General features: G+C 35.3%; 1 protein-coding gene across 1 annotated transcript in view; it reads left to right on the top strand.

Moving 5' to 3' along the window:
• The window catches only part of TOPAZ1 (testis and ovary specific TOPAZ 1), a 53,513-nt gene extending 30,524 nt beyond the window's left edge, over positions 1 to 22,989 (top strand). Inside the window, exons 13-20 of the mRNA XM_064496652.1 lie at positions 4,637 to 4,703; positions 5,744 to 5,918; positions 6,637 to 6,737; positions 9,209 to 9,374; positions 12,711 to 12,875; positions 14,672 to 14,875; positions 19,429 to 19,612; positions 22,563 to 22,989. Of these exons, the coding sequence (XP_064352722.1) occupies positions 4,637 to 4,703; positions 5,744 to 5,918; positions 6,637 to 6,737; positions 9,209 to 9,374; positions 12,711 to 12,875; positions 14,672 to 14,875; positions 19,429 to 19,612; positions 22,563 to 22,782 (1,282 nt within the window). The 3' untranslated portion in view covers positions 22,783 to 22,989. The remainder of the gene's footprint in view (positions 1 to 4,636; positions 4,704 to 5,743; positions 5,919 to 6,636; positions 6,738 to 9,208; positions 9,375 to 12,710; positions 12,876 to 14,671; positions 14,876 to 19,428; positions 19,613 to 22,562) is intronic.
• The last annotated feature ends 554 nt before the right edge of the window (positions 22,990 to 23,543 follow it).

The following is a 23,543-nucleotide window of genomic DNA, read 5'->3' as shown; positions in this document are numbered from 1 at the left end:
TAATAGTAGTTTGACAGTGTCTGTCAGATGTCGCTTGAAAACATGAAATAACCTGAGGAGCCCCTGTGAGTTTGCGCTAGTGCCCTCGGCGCCATGTGCAGCTAGGGACCTGCAGCTCTGCGTGCTGCTGCTTTCCTTCCAGCCCCAGCGTTGAAGACACAGTTGAGTTCTTCAAGTTCTATGATTCCTTTAACTAGTGATAATTAATAATCTTTATTTTGCCTATTAATTATGACAGTTTTATCTAATTTGGCTTAAATATCTTGACAATTATGTCCAAAATTATGATAATTTATTTGACATTCCCTGATTTTGAAAATTGTATCCTTATACACTCTGCCCATTCCTATGTGCCTACTTTAAAGCAATTATCTAGTATTTTTTAGGAGGTATTAACATTGGTGACCTATTTAATGAAGGAGAAAATAAAAAAAAAACTGTAGATAGTTAAGGGGTGTTGATGGTTGGGAATGTGGACCCAGCCCCGGGGCAGATGGGGAAAAAAATTAGTATTTATTATTTTATATTTGAATTTTCCTGATATTCTTTAAAATAATTATCCTTGTCTAGACAAGGAAAATGAATTTTAATGGTTATTCTTAGTTTGATTTTGATTATAGTTTTTAATTAGCTAGTTTATAGTTCATTTGAAGGGCTTTTACTTTCAGTAGATAAGGCTACTACGAAGAATTCTAACATTTATATTCAAGAAATCAGTGAGAATTTAGGTGTGTATATAATCTAGGAAATTTGTCAACATACACTTAATGACTTAATTGTATTTTGAAATAATCTTAGATTTACAGAAATATTACAAAAATTAGTGTAGAGAATTCCCATGTACCCTTCATCTGTTATGTTCATGTTAACATCTTACATAATAATAGAACCATTATCAAAACCAGGAAGTTAATTTTGGTATGAGTCCACTAACTCGCTGCAGCTCTCATGGTATCATAGTAGGGTGTACATGGTTCAACGTGTTGTATTACTGGCTAAGTTAACCTTGACCAAGTTAAGAAGATGATCTGCCAAGCAAGTTTCTACACTGTAAAGTTACTCTTTGTCCCACTGTGATTAATAAATATCTCGGGGAAGAGACTTTAGCATTATGTATTACTCCGTTTCTCCTCAAAACGTCATACATTAATTTTACTATTCTTCAGTGGCTCTTTACTGCAACTTTCTACTATGATATTTTCCACATTTTTCTACATTTATTAATTGGAATTTTTCAGTAAAGAACAGCTGTTCCTTCTCCATTTATTGTTCAGTAATTTATATCAGTATGAACTCACGGCTATTTATTATTCTATAGGTTATTTATGATCTAATTCTGTCATTATTTATGATCTAATTCTGTCATTATTTATTTTGTTGCTCAAGTTGTTCCAAATTTGACCTTTGGAAATTCCTTCAGGTTGGTCCCATCCTTTCATCATGTTTTCTTTATCTTTCCACTACTTGTTATTCCAGCCACAAAGTTAAGTCTCATCTTCTCTTTTCCCTGCCCCAACATTAACAACAAACACTCCTCTAAGGAGCTCTGGTTCCTTTTATTAGAGAACAATATTTAAAAACCAAGATCTGAATGTGTTCGTTGCTCCTAGAGTGTCATGGCAGTCACAGTGTCCTTGCAGCCAGATCTTCTCAGCGGACAGGGCTAGGAAATATATATGTATGTATACAGAACATACATACACACAAGATACGTATTTATTTCTCTAATATTTATGTACATTAGAAGAAACATGAGTATATACTGATAGCTTGATTCTAATCTGACATCTAATCTGACATCTAATCTAATGTTTATTTTAGCCTTTTCTTTTTCTTATTTATAAATTCTTTCTCTAACAGTGAGGAACCTGACTCATATTACCTGCAATATGTTTGTTCACTTATTGTTTTGCTATCCATATAAAGTAGTTTCAGAACTGCTAACCCATACCTGTATGGGGGAAAAAAATCTACCTAGAGTACATTATTAGTATAAAGATATTACAGTATTCAGCCAAAATATTGTTTCCTAAGTTACTTAGGTTAGTTCTTTTTTCCCCACACCCATTCACTGTGGTTATTCATTTGTAGACCATTTAGGTTTATTTGCTTTTTTTAAATTTTTTTTTATTGGTTTTGCTTGTTTGTTTGGGGGTGGAGGTCACTAAGTTTATTTATTTACTTATTTACTTATTTATTTTAACAGAGGTACTGGGGATTGAACCCAGGACCTTGTGCATGCTAGGCATGCACTCCACCACTGAGCTATACCCTGCCCCTAGGTTTATTTGCTTTTGTTTGTATTATGTTTTGAGTTATCCCACATCCTAGTCAGTTTGAATTATTTAGGGAAGTATGTGAAACATTACTAATTGTTCTAACAGTCAAAGCTCTACTAAAAAGATGTGCAATGACAAGTGTTGCTCCCCCTTATTCCTACTCTGCCATTTCCATTTCCTTCTTTCCATCCCTTTTCTACCCACCTACTGAAGGTAACCAGTCTTTCAGTTTCTGGGGTTATCCTTCTTATAATGAGCAGATATGTATGTATTTTCTTATATCTAACTCTTTACTACATGAAGTGTAGCATATACTAAATACTCTTTTCAGCTTTGCTTTTTTCACTCAAGCAGTATATCCTGGAAATCAGTCTAAATCAGTTCATAGATAATTTCGTCCTTCTTTTTTAACTGAAAATACTCCATTGTATAGATTCATACAAATTACACTTCAGATTATTCAATCAGTGTATGGGTATTTAAGTTGTGCCTAATATTTTGTAATTAAAACCAATGCTGCTGCTCTTGAATTGGAAGAATTAATATTGTTAAAATGGCCATACTACCCAAAGCAATCTACAGATTTAATGTAGTTCCTGTCAAATTACCCATGACATTTTTCACAGAACTTGAACAAATAATCCTAAAATTTATATGGAACCATAAAAGGCCCAGAATTGGCAAAGCAATGCTGAGGAAAAAGACCAAAGCTGGAGGCATAACCCTCCCAGACTTAAGACAATACTACATAGCTACAGTAATCAAAACAGCAATTTTGGATCAAATTGGACTGCTTTCTTACATCATACACAAAAATAAACTCAAATGGTTTAAAGACCTAAATATAAGACATGATACCATAAAACTCCTGGGAGAGAATATAGGCAAAACAATTTCTGACATAAATCGTACCAATATTTTCTTAGCTCAGTCTCCCAAAGCAAAAGAAATAAAAGTAAAAATAAACAAATGGGACCTAATCAAACTTAAAAGCTTTTGCACCTCAAAGGAAACCATAAACAAACAAAAAGACAAGCTACAGACTGGAAGAAAATATTTACAAACAATATGACTGACAGGGGGTTAATTTCCAAAATATACAAACAGCTCATACAGCTCATTATCAAAAAAAACAAACAATCCTATCAAAAAATGGGCAGAATACCTAAATACACACGTCTCCAAAGAAGACATTCAGATGGTCAGTAGACACATGAAAAGATGCTCCACCTTGGTAATTATCAGAGATATGCAAATCAAAACTACAATGTGGTGTCACCTCACACCAGTCAGAATGGCTGTCATCAAAAAGTCTACAAATAATAAAGGCTGGAGAGGGTGTGGAGAAAAGGGAACCCTCCTGCACTGTTGGTGGGAATATAAACTGGTGCAGCCACTATGGAGAACACTATGGAGATTCCCTAAAAAAACTAAAAATAGAGTTACTGTATGAGCCAGCAGTCCCCCTTCTGGGCATATATCTGGAAAAGACAGACTCTAATTTGAAAAGACACATGCACCCCAGTGTTCATAGCAGCACTATTTACAATAGTCACGATACGGAGCAACTTAGTGTCCATCGAAAGATGAATAGATAAAAATTAGGAACTTGTCCTTTTTAATGCTCTGGAATAATTATAAAGCATTAGAAGTAATTATCAAAATTGGCCCCATAGCTGGCTGTTATACAATATTTTTAGTTTAATGGCACCCTCTCCTTTCCCCCCCTTTTCTTATCTTCCAAGTTGCCAAAGGGTACCTATCCATTAATTTTTGTCTTTTATCTTTCCCGGAAGCTATGTATTTCACAGATTGTTGCCTTTAAATCATACAAACTTTTAAGTTCCTTCTGTGTGTTTTGTGTTCTCATCTACCCAGACACTTTTTTCTCTTAGCATTTTCAAACTTAGTGAGGACTTTGTGATGGTAATTCTTAATCAATGTTAAGTCCCTTTACTAGTTCGCATTTTTGGTTTGTTTTGGTCAGTCTGCTTGCCACAACTCTTTGTGGAACAGTGAGGATGGAGTGGGAGCAGTAGAGATCAAGGGCTCATATTAATATTTTTTTCCTCTCTTTGTTCACAATTGTTTTGAAGTTTTGACATTCTGTGTCTTCAAGTTAGGCTAAAGGTATGGTTTCCAGTGGAATTTGCTTTTTCCTTGTTGCCTATCATTTGGGAGGAAATAGTATGAGTTACATATCTGTGCAGTTGCCATTTTCTTCAACATTGAAAATTTTTATAGTGTATTACTGTCTCTCCAGTCTCTTAGGCATAAATTATAAAACAAATGAATTAGGAGCAACAGTGACTTTTTTGGTGGGGGTCAACATAATTAACTGTTTTCTATTGTTAAAGGTTACGGATGAGGCAATTTAAAAAGAACTGGAAGTATGATTTAGAGTCAGCCTTGAATGAAATAGAGGTATGATACTTATTAAATAAGTTAATGGAATCTCTGAAAACCAATAACAACAAAGAAGCTTGGAATAGTAACCCAACTTTAGAAAAAGTTTTAGAAATGTGGCTATATAGGGAAGAAAAGAAAGTTTTATTTTCTTACTACTTAATGCTTTGAAATGCAAACATAATTTTTAGAGTTGTGAACTATTCTAAAAATAATTCTAGAAGTTGTTCAGTTTAAAATTAAGTTATGTTGAGGTGTAATAATCTGTAGCTTAGCCTTTAATTCTTGTCACTGGGCAGACTCACTCAGTGCACAAGTTGGCTTTCTTGTCATGGTCCGTGCATAGCTGCAGGATGTGACCTGACTGAGTAAAGCCAAGGTCACGAGCACTCTCCAAGCACTTAATGTCTGAATAAGAGATAGAGGACTTTCAGGATGATTTTACTTTTTAATTTAAGATCATTTTTGTACTCATGCTAGTAATTGTTGGTCTAGTCTAACTTAGTATTTATACCCTTTAAACAGTTTTTGTTGCTGTGGGAAACTTCCTTAGTTTAGAAGATAATAGAAGACAGTAAGTTTACTGAAATTTACTTTGTAGCCCCTTTTGTAGAAGAAGTATAATGCCCAAGATGATGTGTGGGTCCCAAATCATAAACGGCCCAATAACTGTAAAATGTAGTCTCTAAAAGTAGTAAAATAACACATTGCTGTGGAGGCAGCTCAAGTCATGTTGCTAATCATCTGTTTTCCACAAAATCTATCTTCAGTATCTTATTCAGGTTTGGAGGTGACATCATTAAGTACATTAGGAGCTAGATACTTAAAACAAGTGAACGCTGACATCTGGAACTTACGGAGGTTTTGCTATCGTCAGATTGTACAGTAATATGTTATTGGCGTTGTAGCAATTGTTAGTAAGTTTATAAGATTTGCAGAGATTATGTCTAATTAATTTCTGTTTATCTGATGCCTGCATGTGCCTACCCCATAATATATTTGCATAAATGAAAGCTTGCATTTGTTTTGTTTTGTTTTGTTTTTAATAATTCTCATAGTGTTGTAAAGAAAAAGGTGACTGGACCAAATTGGGAAATTTATACTTAAACATAAAAATAGGCTGTGAAAAATTTGCAGATTTGCAGAGATTTTGCACTTGTATTGCTGAAACACTAACAAAAGACTGTGAAGAAGAGAGACCAGGTGTTCCATTTTGTGAATTTGCTGAAATAGGTAAATGTGACTGTTTTGATCTGAGTATTGTGTGCTAGTGTGTTACAGTGTTCTTTCTGATTGATTGATTGTAACCAATACAATGTTCTTAGCATATAAAGCTCTTAATACTCTCCATGTTGGGGATAAGTTGATATTGCAAGTTTTAGATACTTTCCCTTCTCTTTATAAGTTTTTCCATCTATTTATTGTTAAATTAGATTATAATGATATAAGGTCAATGTAAAATCAGATATTTCATGTCTTTATTTTTCATTCATATTGGTAAAACTATTACTAGCAAGTTATGGTGGAGCATCTAAATTTTTGAATCATTAAGTTGTTACTATCTTCACTATTACAAGTCAACAAAATTCGTATATTTTTAGACCTTTTTTTTTTTTTTCCCGCATGAGCTCTTCACAGCTATATTCTCTGTCAGAGTCGGCAAACTTTTTCTGTAAAGGACCAGATAGTAAGTATTGTAGGCTTTGTACACGTGACATATAATCTGTGTCACATAATTTTCTTTTCAAACAATCCTTTGAAAATAAAAGAACTGTTCTTATTAGCTCACAGGCTATACAGAAATGGGCCACAGGACAGATTTGGCCCATGAGCTAGAGTTTGCTGACACCTGGTCTTTGTGGTAGTGTCACTAATTCCATACTAAATTTGCCTTTTCCTTCATTCTAAGTGACTGTTTCACTTTCTTTTATACACCTACTTTGTGTTTCAGTTAGCAAAGATCCACAAAACAATGAAGCAGATAAAACTTTGCTGGGAAGAATCGGAATCAGTGCTATGTACTTCTATCACAAGCTGTTGCAGTGGTCCAAGGTACTTCATTAAATTTTCATTTTGGCTTGGTTTATAGAAAATTAGTTTTAAAATTTTGAACAGAATATGGATTAACCCTGCAAATTAGGAATTTGCTCATAATCATTGCAGGTGGCAAATTGAGACCCAGACACTAAGTGAATTATTTGGTGGTAAATCAGGCAAGTGTGAAAAGAAGGTGGCAGGAGACGGGCTACTATGAAGAAGCTCAGTATCGGGAACACTGAGGAAGCAGTGCTAAATATCGTATTTATTTGAAGTACCTTTTAATTCAGAATTTATTTTGCCAGCTCCTGAGTATTGGTAGCATTATAATTTTGGAAGACCTTTCTTAAGATGAACCCAGGATTGACACAAAATTGTAAACTGTCTATACCTGAATTTAAAAAAAGGAAAAGAAAAAAAAAAGGTGAACCCAGGATACTCAGAATTAACAAAACTCCTTTAAAATCACCTCTTAGGATTCCCTGCTGTGTGTCTTCATGTCTTCCTTTGAGGCTTAGCTCACCATTGAAGCGGTGTAGGGATTCTAGACCATGCTGTACTGCCATTCTTTAGATTTCCCTGAGGTGGCGGGTGGAGCTGTAGATTCAATAAAGTGAAGTAAAGTAAAGGCCAGGAAAATGTAAAATAGGAAGTGCTGAGGGATGGAGTAATACAGAGAGTAGGGTAGTTGAGAGTGGGGTTGCTTTAGAATCAGCTACTGAAATGTGACTTGTATTCCTTTTTATAAAGAGGTTAGTTTACAAATGAAATAACATTTAAGTAAATGGTCACTTATATACATTAAAAATTCATGAATTAAAAAAAAAACACCTTTAAGTAATCATTGTACAGGGGGGAGGGTATAGCTCAAGTGGTAGAGCACATGCTTAGCATGCATGAGGTTGTGGGTTCAATCCCCAGTACCTCCTCTAAAAATAAATAAACCTAATTTACCTCCCCCCTTGCCAAAATAAAATAATAATACAATAATAAGTAAATAAAAATACCAAAAAAAGTTTTTAAAATTATTTTTAAAAAAAGAATGAAAGAAATCATTGTACAGAAGTTTCTCCAGTCTCCAAGGTCTCCAAGAGGTTTAGCACTTATTGTGTAGCAGGCCTGAGATGGGCAGAGTGTACCATGTCCCTGCTCTCACAGTACAGCTTAAGGTTGATCATAGCATTAATTTCTTGGATATTTAATGCTTGAGAATTTGAGGACTACCTAGTAAGAAGACCCTTTTTTAAAACTCATCCTGATTTTGCTGAAATTTTAGAGTATATTTTAATTTTATTTGGTTATTTTTATTTCTTAAGATATAAGAGGTTGCTGAATTTGTGCCTGTATTTTAATTTTTAATGCTTACTATCTTATTTAGTATGAAAATTTTATTATCTTAGCATGAATTTTTTCATGAGACTTACTCCTTTTCGAACATTAAAGTAAAACTGTTGGAATTAATGTACCCCTTGGAAAATGCGCTCATTTATACAGTCACATTGAAAGTACTCTGACATCATAATATGCATCTGACTCAAAACAGCATATATAATACAATACAAAGCAAGAGTTCTGTAAACTAAAAGCCAGATCTGGCCCACAGTCTGTTTTTATACAATTTGTGGGTTAAGAAAGTTTTTTTTATCACAGCGAAAAAAATGTGACAATATGTATGTTCATGTATAACTGAAAAATTGTGCTCTATGCTGGAATTTGACACAACATTGTAAGATGACTATAACTCAATAAAAAAAAAGTTTTTTAAAAAAATAATTTTTTTTACATTTTTAAAGACTTAGAAATTATAAAACAACCAAAAATAATATGCAACTGACCAAATGTGACCTGCAAAGCCTAAAGCATTTACTGTCTGGCTGTTTATGGAAAAATTTTGCTGACCCCTGGTATAAAATAATAATGTATGTCCCAATTTCTGATGTCTACCCTAGAGGCAGTCTTTATGTAAAATATGTGAAATAATTAATCTATTGAACAAAAAAAAAACAGTTTTCAGCCAACAGTTTTACCTCTTTTTTTTTTTCCCACTATCATTCTTTATCTAAATTTGATACTATCTTTTTTTCACTGACTCTCCCTCCTGGATCTCAGGGTGATCAACAGGAGAAGAGCAAAACATGTAACAGGTAGTTTTCCACATTAAGGCATGAAATCCTTTTTCCAAATGAAATCTTTAGAGGAAGCACAGCGAATAAAACGGATGAAAGGAGAACTGCTGAAAGGGGGCCCAGTAGGGGGCGTGGCTAATATGAGGCAAAGCCCTGCTTGCTCCCCTTCCTTCCCATCTCTGTGGTTGAGCAGGAAAGGGCTTAAGGAGAGAGTCTTGGAGCAGTTCAGCTGTCAGTCTAGAATGGTGATTCAAATTGCATAATTGGCTTCTATATAATTATTGGTGACTCTGTATGTCTATAATACTCTAGATGATTGATACTCAACTAGTGCTGGTTTTTTTCTTTTTTTTCCTCTAGGGACGGAAGGTCTTAGACAAACTGTATGAGTTAAAGATACATTTTACAAGTTTAAAAGGACTTATAGGGCCTGAGAAGTTAGCACCAAGATGTCAAATTGTGAATATTGCAGCAGAAATTTTTCTAAAAAGTGGAACCCTAGATGGTGCCATTTGGGTCTTAAGGGGTAAGTTCTGATATATGCTAGCATAAAATAATTTGTTAAGCTTGTTATAAATTCTTGTCTTTGTATTTGCCTCAACTTGATACTGAATTGTGGGTAATAATTTGGTCTAAACTAGTAATCATGTGGGTAGGAAAGGTTGTTGTGTAAAATGAAAGGAGAACATTAACCTTTAAAGAAGAAACTATATGAACCTTTGTTGAAAGGTAGTTCTTACTTTGGCCTAAGCACCATATAAATGCTTTATGTGATTATCTCAATTAATCTTCATAGAAATCCCATGAGGTTGGAATTATTACAATCCCCACATTATAGATAAGAAAATGTTACCAGAGACATTAAGCAGCTTGCCCCAGATGACTAACAAGTAAGGAGTGGAGGCCAGATTCCATCCCGGACAGTCTAGCTTTCAGAGCCCAAGCTTCAGCTGCTGAGACAGGGAAGTCCCTATTGCAGTCTGCATAAACTGTATCTGTACATGCGCAGACAGGCATGGCTTCAAACCAAGACAAGTAAAGTTTATTTTCCCTGGTAAGTCAGTTCATCTAAGAGAAACGACAGTGAGATTAAGCTAGCAGAAGCTACTTAGTTTGGTATGAGGTAAAGGAAAACATAGATGGCACAGTAGCCGCACAGCGTCTAATGGTAGCTTTGGCTACGTGCACCATCAAGCAAATCTTATTTGATAAAATGGGATGTACAAGACTGAAGGAATCTCAAGAATCTCAGAGTTTTGGTGAAAGACTGAATAAATGCGTGAGTAAATAAAATAGAAGTCCTTTACACTAACACTCAAGACTAGCATGCATACATATTCATATGTATGTATATAAAACACCTGTATTTGTTCACTGCTGAGGGTTTATGGAATATAGAGGTTCTGATTGGACTTCGTGATCAACAGCTTGTTGGAAAAGGTTTTCTTCAACTTAAACATAGCCAGTGAGGTTTCCTAGGAGAGGAAGAACAACCAAATAGAAAGATAAAATACAAAATAGTAATAGAAAATACAAAATATACAAATACAAACTAGAATGTATATAGAAATAGGAGGTAGAAAAATGCAAGCCAGAGCTCACCAGCTCTGTGAGAATGACGAGATGCAGCAAGAAATTAAAAGGGTAAAAATCATTGGTAGAAGTGGGCTTGGTGATCTTCTGCCTTCAAAGTTTCTGGCAAAACCAGTCTTTCTGAAAGTAGAGGCTGGGGAGAGTTTGTGGTAGGGGCGAGGAGTGGTCTATGGAGATTTACAGTTTTTACAATTTTGATGCTTCAGTTTTGAGATTATCTTTTAAGATTCTGTCAGTTATAAACACAAGATTTCCTTTTGCAGCGACCATGTCAATTGAAAGTCATTTTCATAAGTAAAATTTTATTTCTTCCCAAAAAAGACCCACAGAAGTGTGTTAAATTGTCCCCAGAATTTTTTTGTTCTGCAGTGAACAGGCCATTCTCAGGAAAGCAAATACAACTGCCTTGTAATAAGTGAGAGCAATACTCAACTTGTATTAAGAGGTAAAAACATTAAAATCCTAAACACCTGTCAGACCAGCAAAGGTTAAAGGTGTGTGATATGCCATTTGTGAGGGTAGAAAGAAACAAGCCTTCACATACATTGTCTTTTTGATAAAATATCTGTCAAAATTTAGTAATGCTAATTTCCTTTATCTATTAACTCAATTTTTAGGAATTTTTCCTACAAACACATTTACATCTGTATACAAATGTATGCACTGTAAGTTATCTGGAATCTTTTTTTAAGCGTCAACAGTGATAACAAAGAATTCCAGATAACTTAAATGTCCATTAAGGATGTACCAGTTACTGAAACTATGTGATAGCCATATGATGGAATGGAACGAGGGACATCTGCAGGTACTCATTGGAATGCTCTCCAGGATCTTTTACCAAGTAAAAAAAGGGATGTGCTGAACAGCGTACACAGATGCTACCACTGGTATAAAAAAAAACAAATACATACATATAATCTTTATACTTTTGAAATATTTGTATGCACAAGAAACTAGTAATAGTGGGTGCTTCTGGGAAGAGGAATTGAGTGCTTGGAGGGCAGGAATGAGAGGCACGTTGCCTTTTCACATATTTTTCTATACTTTTTCCTTTTAAAAACACATGCCTTTATTACCTATTAAACTTTTTTAAAATGAAGTTTGAGAAATGTAGAATATTTTACACATTTCTTATTTAGTGGGTGGCAGACTTTACGGTGAGAAGAAATCAATTGTTTTAGCTTTTCACATTTTCACTTAGCCATTTTAAACTCTTTCTCAGCACTGATACCTTGCACCCTGGCAGATAAGCAGCAGATTCCTACCTTGCTTTCTCCCCTTACCAGCATTAAAAACAAACGAACAAAGAAAAAAACAATCCTTAAAACCATAATTTTATAGTCAAGATTTGGAGGCTGAAAAAAAAGTGTCTTAATGTTCTAGAATACAAATTTTGTTTTAAAAATGCTATGTTATTTATTGAGAAACTGCCCTTGAATTTTAAACTTCTGTTACCTTTATAGAGGTAGTACATAGTCATTATAGAGACATAAGAAGAGATGAATAAGCAAAGATGGTGGTAAAAAGTCCGTATCAAGCCACCTGGAAATGAGTGTGTAAATTAAATGGATACATTTGTTACTGACCACTTTAGTGATGCTCTGCAGACTCCTTAGTGCCTTGCATTTTCTTCAGGCAGCTGTCTTCCTGTGGACATCTTTCTGTGAAAGGGAATATTTCTCTACAACATAACTTAATGGGCTGCATGGTTTTCCTTCTTATGAGTAAATATAGATAAACATAGAGACAGATCCATGAGTCCCCTTTTCTTGAACTAGCTGGTTTTTAAATTTCTATGAACAATAATCCCTGCTAAACGTCCGTGCTAAATCTTTGTTATGTCCTTAGGATAAATTCTGATGAAATTACTGTATTAAAGGTAAGGGCAGTTTAAAGCTTTTTGGTAAATGTTGTCAAATTTGCTCCTGTTGCCATCCAGATTTGCAGCAAGTTATTTTGAGTTTTTTAGAAAGCCTCCTTTTGTGAGAAAATCCTTAGAGAACTGTTGCATAAGGATCTTCTATACAGACACTGTCCTATTGGGACCACAGGTGCATGCATATAAACTGTCCAGATGTTAGTGCCCAATAGTACAGTTTTTAGTTACCAGACAGACAGTGCGCTTCAGTTTAGGCAAACCCTAATCGGCTGTTCAGTACATTCCATTCCGGGTCTTGCCACTTTCTCCAAAAGATATTTTAAAACATTAGTTGTTATTACACTGTTTAGTGTAATGTTCACGGTGTTTGTACTTTTTTCTTTTTGTAAGAGTCAGAGTGGATCATCAATACACCGCTGTGGCCTTGCGATAGACTGGATGTGCTCAATCGGCATAATCTGCTCTGTACAATTGCACATGAAATCTTAGCAAAGAGCCTTTACAGACAGACATTTGAAGTTTTACAAAATCTACCAGGTTTTCAAAATTCTGAAGGTATGTTTTTTGAAAGTCTAGCTTAATTATCTCTGGCCCATCTGGTGTTTAACTGTTAATAAGAAACAGTTCTCCACCTGTTTTGGTTGAGTTTTATATCCCAGCACATATTTTTAATGATGTTGTTTTTTGTAAAATGTGTTCTCTGCAAATTGAATATGCTTTCCTGATGGTTTAAAAAAAATCAGATGCTTATCTTTGGATTGTCAGCAGTTCCTAAAAGGAGCATTTCCTGAATCCCCTTTTCCTACCTCTGTCAAGTCATGAGCAAACAATATGTTAAGTGCCCCCAGCAAGCGTCATACCTTAAAAGAATTCATTGCATTGGAAAAATTAAGAATACTTTTTCTTGTATCACTTAACAAATATAGAACTTATTTTCCATTACCTTGGAACATAGGAAAACATGGAGGAAATGGAGGAAATTAAGCAGATGACAAGTTCAGAGAAAGAGAATACCACTGTGGGCAGTGGCAGGTAGTGCCCTTGAGTGCTTGCAAGTCACATGCAGGCAGCAAGAGAGAGTCCATGTCGAGGGAAGCGGCAGAAGCTCTGGGTCAGGAATGAGCTGAGGGATGGGTCACAGTCATGGGTTAATGTTTAATGAAAACAAAAACGTTAACGTGAAGTCCTCCCCTCAGTGCTTTATCAGTGTTCATTTTCCCATTTATTCCACTGGCATATTGCAATTAGTGTTCTTAACTGTTTCTCCCTCTAGACAATAAACTCCTTAAAGGCAGTGATATTTTCTTTATCTTGTTATCCCTCGTACAATGGCTGCTGTAGAACAGGCTTTTGATAAATAATTATGCTATAATGAAACAAAGTAGTAATAGTGAGATTGAGCAGACGGTTGTGCCGGACTTTGGAAAATCCTGAATGGCAGACTAAACAGACCTTCTCTATGTGTAGTAAGGGGTCGCTAGAGTTTTGGGGACAGGGAGTGATGTAATCAAGTTGGTGTTTTAGGAAAGTTCCCTGGTGGTAATGTTTAGAAAGAGACTAAAAGTAAGGAGATAAATTTCCTAATTAGGCCTAGACCACTAAAAAATCCTAAAGTGGTAAGACCTGGAGTCTAGGCACTGACCCACCTGACTGGTTCTAGGCGGTAAAAGAGTTGGAAGTCTCCGAGGGGGCTTCACTGTCTTCGAAGTAAAGAGCAGAAAGGAGTAGACATACACAGTAAAGGAGGTTTTTTAAATTTTTTAAATATTTTGGGGGGAAGCAATTAGGTTTATTTTCAAGTTAATTTATAATTAGGTTTATTTTTTATTTTACTTATTTATTTTTGGTGGAGGAACCGTGGATTGAACCCAGGGCCTTGTGCTTGCTAAGCATGGTCTCTACCACTGAGCTATACCCTCCCCACTGAGTTTTTTTTTTTTTTAATTTGAGAGTGGATATTTATGAGGGGATGATTTATTTTAGTCATCGGAAGGAGATGTCTGAGGTATGCACTGTAGATAGAATGCAAACAGAACTGTGCAGTCATTCATCAGAGACCCTGCACATGCAGTCACCTTGTGAGGACCATGGACAGAGGTGTTAATGCAGCCTCTGAATTCACGTTCCCTTCACATTTCTCCATTACACAGTAAATGAACAGTTTTGCTTCTGTTGAGTGCTTTTTTTGTTAACTTAGACAACATGTAAGATGATTGCATTTTAGTGACTATGACTTCTGTAGTGGGTAGGAAGGGGCCAAGGGGACCAGAGGGGAAAGGAGAAGCATAAGAGGGAAGTTTAAGAGATGAAGATACATCAGCTTCATTATGTCAATTATTTTTTCTTTTCAGAAACTGTGGAGGTCTCACAGTATAGTCTTCTTTTTAATAAACTTCTGGATGCCTGTATAGAAAGCAACAGCCTTGGCTTGTCATCCTCCGTAGCAGAGTTCATGATTTCAAAGAGCGTCCCTGTTGATTTTTCCTTTCTTAGAAGATTGATTACTTCTTTAGGAAGGAGTAGTTTATGGCTCAAAGCCAGAACCCACTACAAAAGTAAGTTACATTTTAAAAATTAAAATTTGATATATTGGTTTTTAATTTAATTTTCTAAACCTAAATCCATGTATGATGTTTACAGTGATGCACTGAATATATAAAAAGAGCAGTTGATACACATTCAAAGACAGTGGTCTAAACAGATCTGTACTCTTTTGAAACCTGTTACTAATTACTATATCTTGTTTCTAATTACTGTATCTTTTATTTCTTTGTGTATTAACATGTCCACTGGATGATGTGAAAAGGAAATAAATGACACAACTTGAACCAATTTGATATATTTTATAAACAGATAGGAGTTAATTGGTAGAATGAAGTTCAAGAAGTAATCACACGTCTATCGCTGATCTTTATGGTAGAATATTTTATAACAGTCCGCAGGAGGTACAGAGGCTGCCATTACAATGCAGCATGACACGTAACAGTTTTTCATGTGGCTCCTAGTCATAGAACTTTGTTAATCTGTTTACAATTGTTCCTCTCTAATAAGTAAGCTTAGAAAACTAACGCTTTCTCTAGTCCCAGCCTCTTCACAGGTATTTTAATTAGAACACAATTTTGTGTAAAATCTAGATCTAGAAAGGAGTTCTTTTCTGCCTTCAGGCAGTAATTTGTCTTAAATTTTCCTTTTTACCACTGTCATCCACATAACAAACATTTGAGGACCTAGTGTGTGTCACCCCTGTGCCACCCCTACCGGCACCAACAAAAACCTCTCTCAGCTTGGAATTGTTTTTCACGTTGCCAGCTGTGATCAGTTTAGCAAGTGGTAACTTTTTTTTTCCCAATGAAATGAGAAAGAAAATATTAGCATGCATTACAGATAGTAAGGTTAAGTATTATTTGATAAAATTTTCACTTCAGTTACATATATTCATATATGTGTACTGGGTCATTATGTAAAATGTATTTCAATCAAAAGAAATTTCAAAAGCAGAATTTTTTTTAAGATGATCAGAAATTTTGAGGAAAGGTAGAATAGTTTGTTCATAACACTTTATTTCACTTTTGTGGTTATGTTTCAACTCCTTATACTATTTCCTTGAAGACTGCTAGGAATCACACTGCAAAGTATATAGGTACTATTTGGTGTAACTTCATGATTTTAGTTTTTAGAATTGATGTTAATGAGGTCATTTTTTTCAAATGTGCAGTTTGGGGGAAGTGCCATCGGAAAGCATTTGTATGCCACAGAAACAAGTATTAACTTGGAAACATTTAAGTGAGATTTCTATGAATCTTTCTGTTTTTTAGTTGGAAATAAAATTTTGTATTAAAACAGCTAAACTTAATCATTTAAAAATTTGTATTAGCAGCTTTATTGATATATAATTCAAATATGAAGTTCACCCATTTAACATGTACAATTCAATGGCTTTTAGTGTATTTACAAAGTTGTGCAACCATCACCACAGTCAATCTTGGAACATTTTCATCAGGCCAAAAAGAAACCCCATGTGTATTAATAGTCACTCCCTATTCCTCCAAATTCTTCCGGCCCTAATGATAATTTATTTTTTTAACTTTTTTTTTTTTTTTTTTTTTTTTAGTGTGTGTTAAAGCAGTTAATGCCTGGGTACAATTCAGTACCTTTCTTATTAGCATTCTTCCTTTTATCTAAACACACCTGTGCCTAATTTTATGTGCAGTAGAACTTCTGGGACTTACGCAAGTAAGGTTATAGGGTAAAGAGTGTTTTTGTTTTTATTTAATGTACCTGAGTTATAAAATGAAATGAGTGATTCATAGTCACTGATCAGTCTTCAAAACATCTCATTTCCTGAGAGTGTTGACGTTAAAGTATCAGTGGAACTCTCTTTGATTTACCTTCACACAAAGCTTACCACAAGCTAGAAAAGACTTTCAGTGCCTCATGATTACATCTAGAGCTACGTACTTAATTCTGAGCTTATGGCTAATTCTTCTTCAAGGCACTTATGTTACGGCTGTGGTGCCAGTGCCTTTGTTTTGCTTTAAAAAAAATATGTTTACAGCTTTATTAACATAATTTCGCATACTATAAAACGTATGCATGTAAAATGCACAGTGCATTCATTTTTATATTCAGAGTTGTGCAGCAATCACCACAGTCTAATTTTAGAACATCTTTAACACCTCCAAAAAAAGAAATCCGAAACACATTTGCATTCATTCTCCATTCCATGTATGTTCCCCACCCGACCCAGCCCTAGGCAACAATTCACGTCTCCGTCTCTATGGATTTACCTGTTCTGGGCATTTCGCATAAATAGAATCATTCAATACATGGTTTTTTGTGACTGGCTTCTTACACTTAGCATAATGTTTTCAAGGTTCATTCATATTGTAGCCTGCATCAATATCTCTTTCCATTTTATTGCTGAATAATACCCTATTGTATGGAATTTGTTTATCTGTCTATCAGTGATGGACGTTTGCATTGTTTCCACTTTTTGGCTATTAAGAGTAACACTGCTCTAAACATTCACATACAAGTTTTCATTTCTCCTGGGAGCAGAATTGCTGGCTCATATGGTAAATCTGTGTTTAGCATTTTGAGGAACTGCCAAACTGTTTTCCAAAGAAGCTGTGCTGTTTTACATTTATATTGCCACTGGCCATGCATGGGACTTCCGGTTTCTTCACATCCTCACCAGCACTTGTTACTAGGTTTTTATTTTAGTCTTCCTAGTAGATGTATAGTGGTGCTTCCCTGAGGTTGTGATTTGTATGTTCCTAAGACTAATGATGTTGAGCATCTTTTCATGTAGTTATTGGCCATTTGTATATCTTTGTGGAGAAATGTGTGTTAGATCTTTCACCCATTTTTTCTTTGTATTATTTTAAATTGAGGAGTTTTTTGTTTTTTCTTGCTGAGTGTGCAAGTGGAGGGGTACTTATCAGTACACTTATGATATGCATATACATAAATATACACACACACACTTCAGATATAAGTCCCATGTCAGATATATAAATTCATGGGTTTTTTTCTGTTCCATGAGTTGTCTTTCACTTTCCTGATGCCTTTGCTTTTGTCCCCAAACTAATCAGAAGGAAATTGTCCAGGGACAGCAGAGTTGCCTTCCTGAAGCTCCTAATTTGCTACCTAGTACTAAAAATACTGCTTTTCTCTTGGAGCTAAAAAGTCAGGAAGGGGAGATGTTAGTATTTCTTTCTATTACTTTCTGCCCCTAAAGCCAAATGGAGTATTTTTCTTTTCATGTCTGATTTTAGGGGAAAAAGTAATGTGAGTAAATTTCTACTCAGTTTATTGGCTTTGGTTTTCCTCTTCTGCTCAGAAAAGTAAAACAGAAATGCACGTAAATTATATCTACCGATAGCTCGGAGAGTTAACAAGTCAGTGATTGGTTGGTCCTGGCAGTGGTCTAGGGAGATGGGACTACCTAGAGGTTAGGGTTCCAAAATCTGGAGTCAGAAGGCCAGGGTGCTTACATACAGCCCCCCCCATCTATAATATGGGCATTGTTGTGCCTAATTTCAAAGTTGGTGAATTGTCAAGTTAAAATTAGATAAAACCTGTATGTACCTGGTGAATAGTAGGTCCTCAAAGATTAGTCATCATCATCCACAGTAGAAAGATTTCTTGAAGAAACTTACCTTAATAAAACATTTTAAGCAAATTTTACACACAGATTTAAATTGGTTTCAGTAAAATATAACAATGTAATATTGCCCATATACAATTTGGATGTCCCAGGACTTATGTATAGAAGATTTCCCTATGTATCACTTGTAATAAGCACATAAACATTTTAAAAGAGTTTAAATCTCTTCTTTAGGAAAGGGAAAATTTCAGAACATGAATTGGTGAACAACACATTGAGTGCCTACACGATGGAAATGTATTTTATTCATTTTTGTATCGCATGTTTAGCACACTGCCAGCGTGTAGTAGGAACAGCACACATTTATTGCACAGGCTGTAACAGCACTATAAATAAGCGTGCTCAAAAATACTGTAAAACTATGTGATACAAAGTAAAATCTTCAAATTATATTTTCCATTTTCTTTCTACATTTTGGATTCATAATTCTTTTTTTTTCACATTTTTCATTGAGTTATAGTCATTTTACAATGTTGTTTCAAATTCCAGTGTAGAGCACAATTTTTCGGTTATACATGATGGAGTCATAATTCAAGATAGGGAGTTATTATAAGTATATATATAGTTGCTATTAGACCCAGGTCCCACTAAAACAACACCCAAGTAGCTATTTCTGATTTTTTAGTTATTCTGAAATTATGTTGGGTTGACTGTGGCTTGAAATAAGTGGGAAGTTGCTCCAATGAGGCTAAAAAGTAATTTTTCAAAGGGTTTTTTTAAATTTCTCATTTCATATTTAATGTTTCAAAAACATTTTACATAGGATGATTTCACATGTACTAGGATAAGCTCACTACCATATAATTTGTGCAATAAATCTGCTTCTAATGTGAAGAATTATTCTGTAATAAAAGTAATTATCATCTCTAGATATTTTGCAAACCTGGGTTTTCACCTGTTGGGGTTTTAGTAAAGTCTGATCTGTTACTTGATTTTCAGGTGCTCTTTCATTGGGTTGTTACCCACCGTTGGAGGGAAATTTATACCGAAAAGTTCTACTGATTCCTTCCTATTTGTCTGAGATCGAAATGCTTTTAGCTGTTGAAATCTTCCTGGTATCTAACGCTAGTAGTATTCAGAGTCCTGGAACTTCTACACAGATGCTGCAGATAGTTTTAAAAAGGTTGGTTGAAATAACTTTTAACTGCATCCTGAAAGCAGATTGTGGCTCCCTACACCTTCCCTAGGATGTAAATGTTTTATTTATAACATTTGTATATATAACATATGTAAAGCATTTATATATTTATATACTTGTGCATGTATAGTATTGACAAACTTTGGTAATATTTATATTGAGAAAGGATTTGACCTATTTGAGACTTAAAACCGAACAAGTTAGTACCTTTCAAGAAACACTTTAACAACTTCAAAGATCTTGTTAGTTGGTCATAGAGACAGATCTTCTTTAGGTATGGATCTTTCTTGTGTACTGATAGTTTTTATATAGGAACCTAGAAGTTATTTATCTTTATGGTCATCACAGAAGATCTAAGAACCAGGTGTAAAAGGGAACTATATGATAATTTATTAGGTTCAGTCAAGAATCCTCTTGAAACTAAAGCCATCAGCCTAGTCTCAATATTTTAAAATGTTGTTATAAATGCATAAATATTACAACATAGCTCTTGGACCAGAGTGGCATCCCTTCAAATAATTTTATTCAAAGTCCAGAATTTAGGTTTACAACACTCCAATTTGTCAGCTTTATCCAGGAAACTTGTAATATGAGGATCTCATGGGGTTCCTATTTTAGAGTTTTTTGACCAGAGTTTTCTTCAGTTTACTGGTGGTACAGACCAGATCCTCAGACTGAATAGTCTGTTAGTTATCTGTTTTGGTTTTTGGATTATCCCAAAACTTTGTGGCTTAAAACAGCAAATATTATCTTAGTTTCTGTGGGTCAGGAATTTTGGGAGTATCTTATTAGCAGGATGGTTCTGGCTCAGTCTCTCGTGATGTTGGAGTCAGGATGTGATCAGGACCTGAATCACCTACCTGACAGCTTCACTGGGGCCAGAGGATCCGTTTCCCAGCTGGCTCACTCACATGCCTGTTGGCAGGAAGCCTCAGCTCCTCGCCACATGGGCCCCTCCATAGGTTTCTTAAGTGTCTTCATGACACGACAGCAAACTTCTCTCAGAGTGAGTGATCCAGGAGAGAAAGCAAGGAGGAAGCTGCAGTGCCTTTTAGGACCTGTATCAAGAACCCTGAAGGCTCTGAGATCTCACCCTATTTGGAGGCTACAGGTCAGCCTGCTACAGTTTCAAGGATCCTGGCATAAAATACAAGACTCCTGGGTCGGAGACAGGACTTTATTACTTATGGCACAGCAAGCAGCATGATTATCTGCATATTTGTATCTCTTCCTCTTGCTCCCAAGTCCCACAGATGGGCCAGGATGGATACCTGCACATGCAGTGGGTTCCGTTACCCAGGAGAGGAGTCCTGAACCTAGGAATCCAAGTCCTTTATAAAGGGATAATAAGCATGCCTGCCCCCCTGCTCTTCAGGAAAATACTGTCTCCACCTTGTAAGGCTGTAAGCAAACCTGTCTTTTGCTGCAAAAGGAGAAACTCTTTGTCTTTCAAAGTTGTTCACTATATTAGACATTCTTGTAATCTGGAACAAGGGGTAGTCAGTGTATTTGCTCTCAAAACTTAAAGAAATGCAAGGGGCCATGAAAAATTGGTATCTAACAACCTAGTGTCCTAAGTTGTACAGTGTCATTTCTGCTCTATTTTTGATAAACAAGTCATTCAGCCCAGTCCATACTGAAGGGGAGGAGAATTGGGAAATAATTTATTTTAGGTCCACTTTTTTTTTTTTTAACCCAGTAAAATTAGCTTTTTTGTTAGAGCTCTTTTATGAGGGCTTCCTCTTCACCACTGTGCCCCCCAGTGGCATGACGCATTTGGGCTCCTATCGCCTCCAGAGGATTTGGTTTTCTCATAGCTTTCCATTCCCCACACATGTGCAGCCTCTGTATTCAGTATTGAATTTGTGATGCTAGTACCTAACAGTGGCATGCCTGGATCTTTGGTTTTGTCCAAACCAATGTTGTTTTCTCTATTATTATTATTATCATATTGAGCCCTGCCTTTACCTCTGAGAGAGTTTTATTCATCACTAGACTTTCAAAAACTGCATGTAGTTGGCATACGCCCAGTCTATCGGAGTTCAGGCACTGATTCCTAAGCCAGAGTGTACTAGAAGGTGCCTGACCAGTCTGCTCTTTTTGACCACTGGTTCCTGTTCCAGGTGGAAGTCCTCACTCCCACCACTCTGTAGACCACACTGTGGTGCTAATGCGGGTAGGCTCACCCTCCAGCCTTCTCCTGGGCCCTCTGGGTACCAAGAGCAGGACACAGGAAACACCAAGAAAAAGCGATGCCTAATGAGGGCCACATCTCTATTTTAAATACTTCCTATTCCCTGTCCTATAGGAAAATGGAGACTGGTAGAAAAGTTACTTTAAAAGTAAATTCTAGCACTTTAGTGAAATACTTTTAATTAGGACTGAAGAAAATAACTGGAAATTTAGTAAAGGCATATAGCTACAATTTCTATTACCAAATATGAGCTGCATATTAAGTATATGCTTATAATTTTAAAAAGCCATTTCAAGGTAAAACACATGAATGTTATTAACTTCAAATTTGATTAAATTTAATACTCTATGCATTATAATAAATAATTTTATAATTATTAAACTTCAAAAATAGGTTATTAGCTGTGTTGTAGATTATTGTTTCTAGACTGCGGATTGTAGCCCATTTGTGTAGTGAAATTAGGTTAGGGGGTTGGAACCATTTAATTTTTTGAAAAATGAAACCGAATAGAAAATACAGTACATTGTCATAAAGGTAAGTCTTGTTCAGTTTTTATATATGTGAGTATATATAAAATGTCTTTTATAGTGTATTATAGTCAAACAAGTTTGAGATCCACTGTTAGAATGTAGTAAAAAGACTGTCATAGCTTAGAACCAAAAAATGTAAATTACTATCTTTTGAAGAAACTATATAGCTTCTTTTTCAAGATTCTGACTCTGTGAGGTGTTCACTTTGTAGATGTGAAGAAAACAAATCTCGGAGCCAAGATGATTATCAAGCTGCAGTGGAAAGATTAATCATGGCTGCTCGTATATCCGATCCAAAGCTTTTCATTAAGCACATGACTGTCAACGTTAATAAGGAACAGGTTTATAGTTTGGAACAGTGTTCTGCCCTGAAGTGGCTGAAAGAGAATATGAAGTGGGCTGGAAAGGTTTGGCTTTTCAATAACCATTAGTTATTAAAGGCTTTTTTTTTAAGTTCAAGTAATCATTGTTGAAAATAAAAGACACTAAAAATAAAGACAGTTTTCACCGTATTCAGCTTGTGCTCTTTATTGATTTATAGTAAGTTAATTTTCAAACACTAAAGATTTTGATTGATGTATGCAATTTATAACAGTTTTATCCATACTGAAAATAATTTTTCGAATTACTTTTTGACTTCTCTTTAATTTAGGTAAACCTAAGTGTCATGAATCCTAATTTATTCTGAAATCCAAACAATGGAAAATCACAAACTAAGTATTGTGCAGCATTTAATAGAGGGAGACATAAAGCAGAAATATGCAAGCAGGTGTCTGGAGCTTTCAGAAAAACCTTTAGTGGTATGAGGTACATCTCGTGAACACTCAGTCCACTCTCTGAAGCATAGTCTACATTTGTATTCTAGAATAGTAAAATAAATTGGAAAATGACTCAAACACCAAAAGTCCAGAGTACCTTCTGAGTTAACCAAAATTTTTAAATTATTCTCTGAAGTTTTCCTTTAGTGTATCTTAGAATACTGTAAGTATCTTGAAAATTTGTAATTTATGTACATCACATTAGCTATGACTAAAGAACGTCTTTTAAACAAATATATCAGAACTTAAATATCCAAACAAGGATTGTTCCTTCCAACCTTATTAGGTTAAGCTCCTTTTCTGAAGCCATCTTCAAAATCTATAGCAGTCATTCTCCATGGTGGTCATCCTCAATCCTAAATTTGATACTTTAG

The sequence above is a fragment of the Camelus dromedarius genome, chromosome 17 (genome assembly GCF_036321535.1).
Source record: "Camelus dromedarius isolate mCamDro1 chromosome 17, mCamDro1.pat, whole genome shotgun sequence".
In the NCBI taxonomy this organism is placed as follows: Eukaryota; Metazoa; Chordata; class Mammalia; order Artiodactyla; family Camelidae; genus Camelus; species Camelus dromedarius.
The sequence above is the reverse complement of the archived record's forward strand: the minus strand, read 5'-3'. Positions and strand labels throughout refer to the sequence as shown.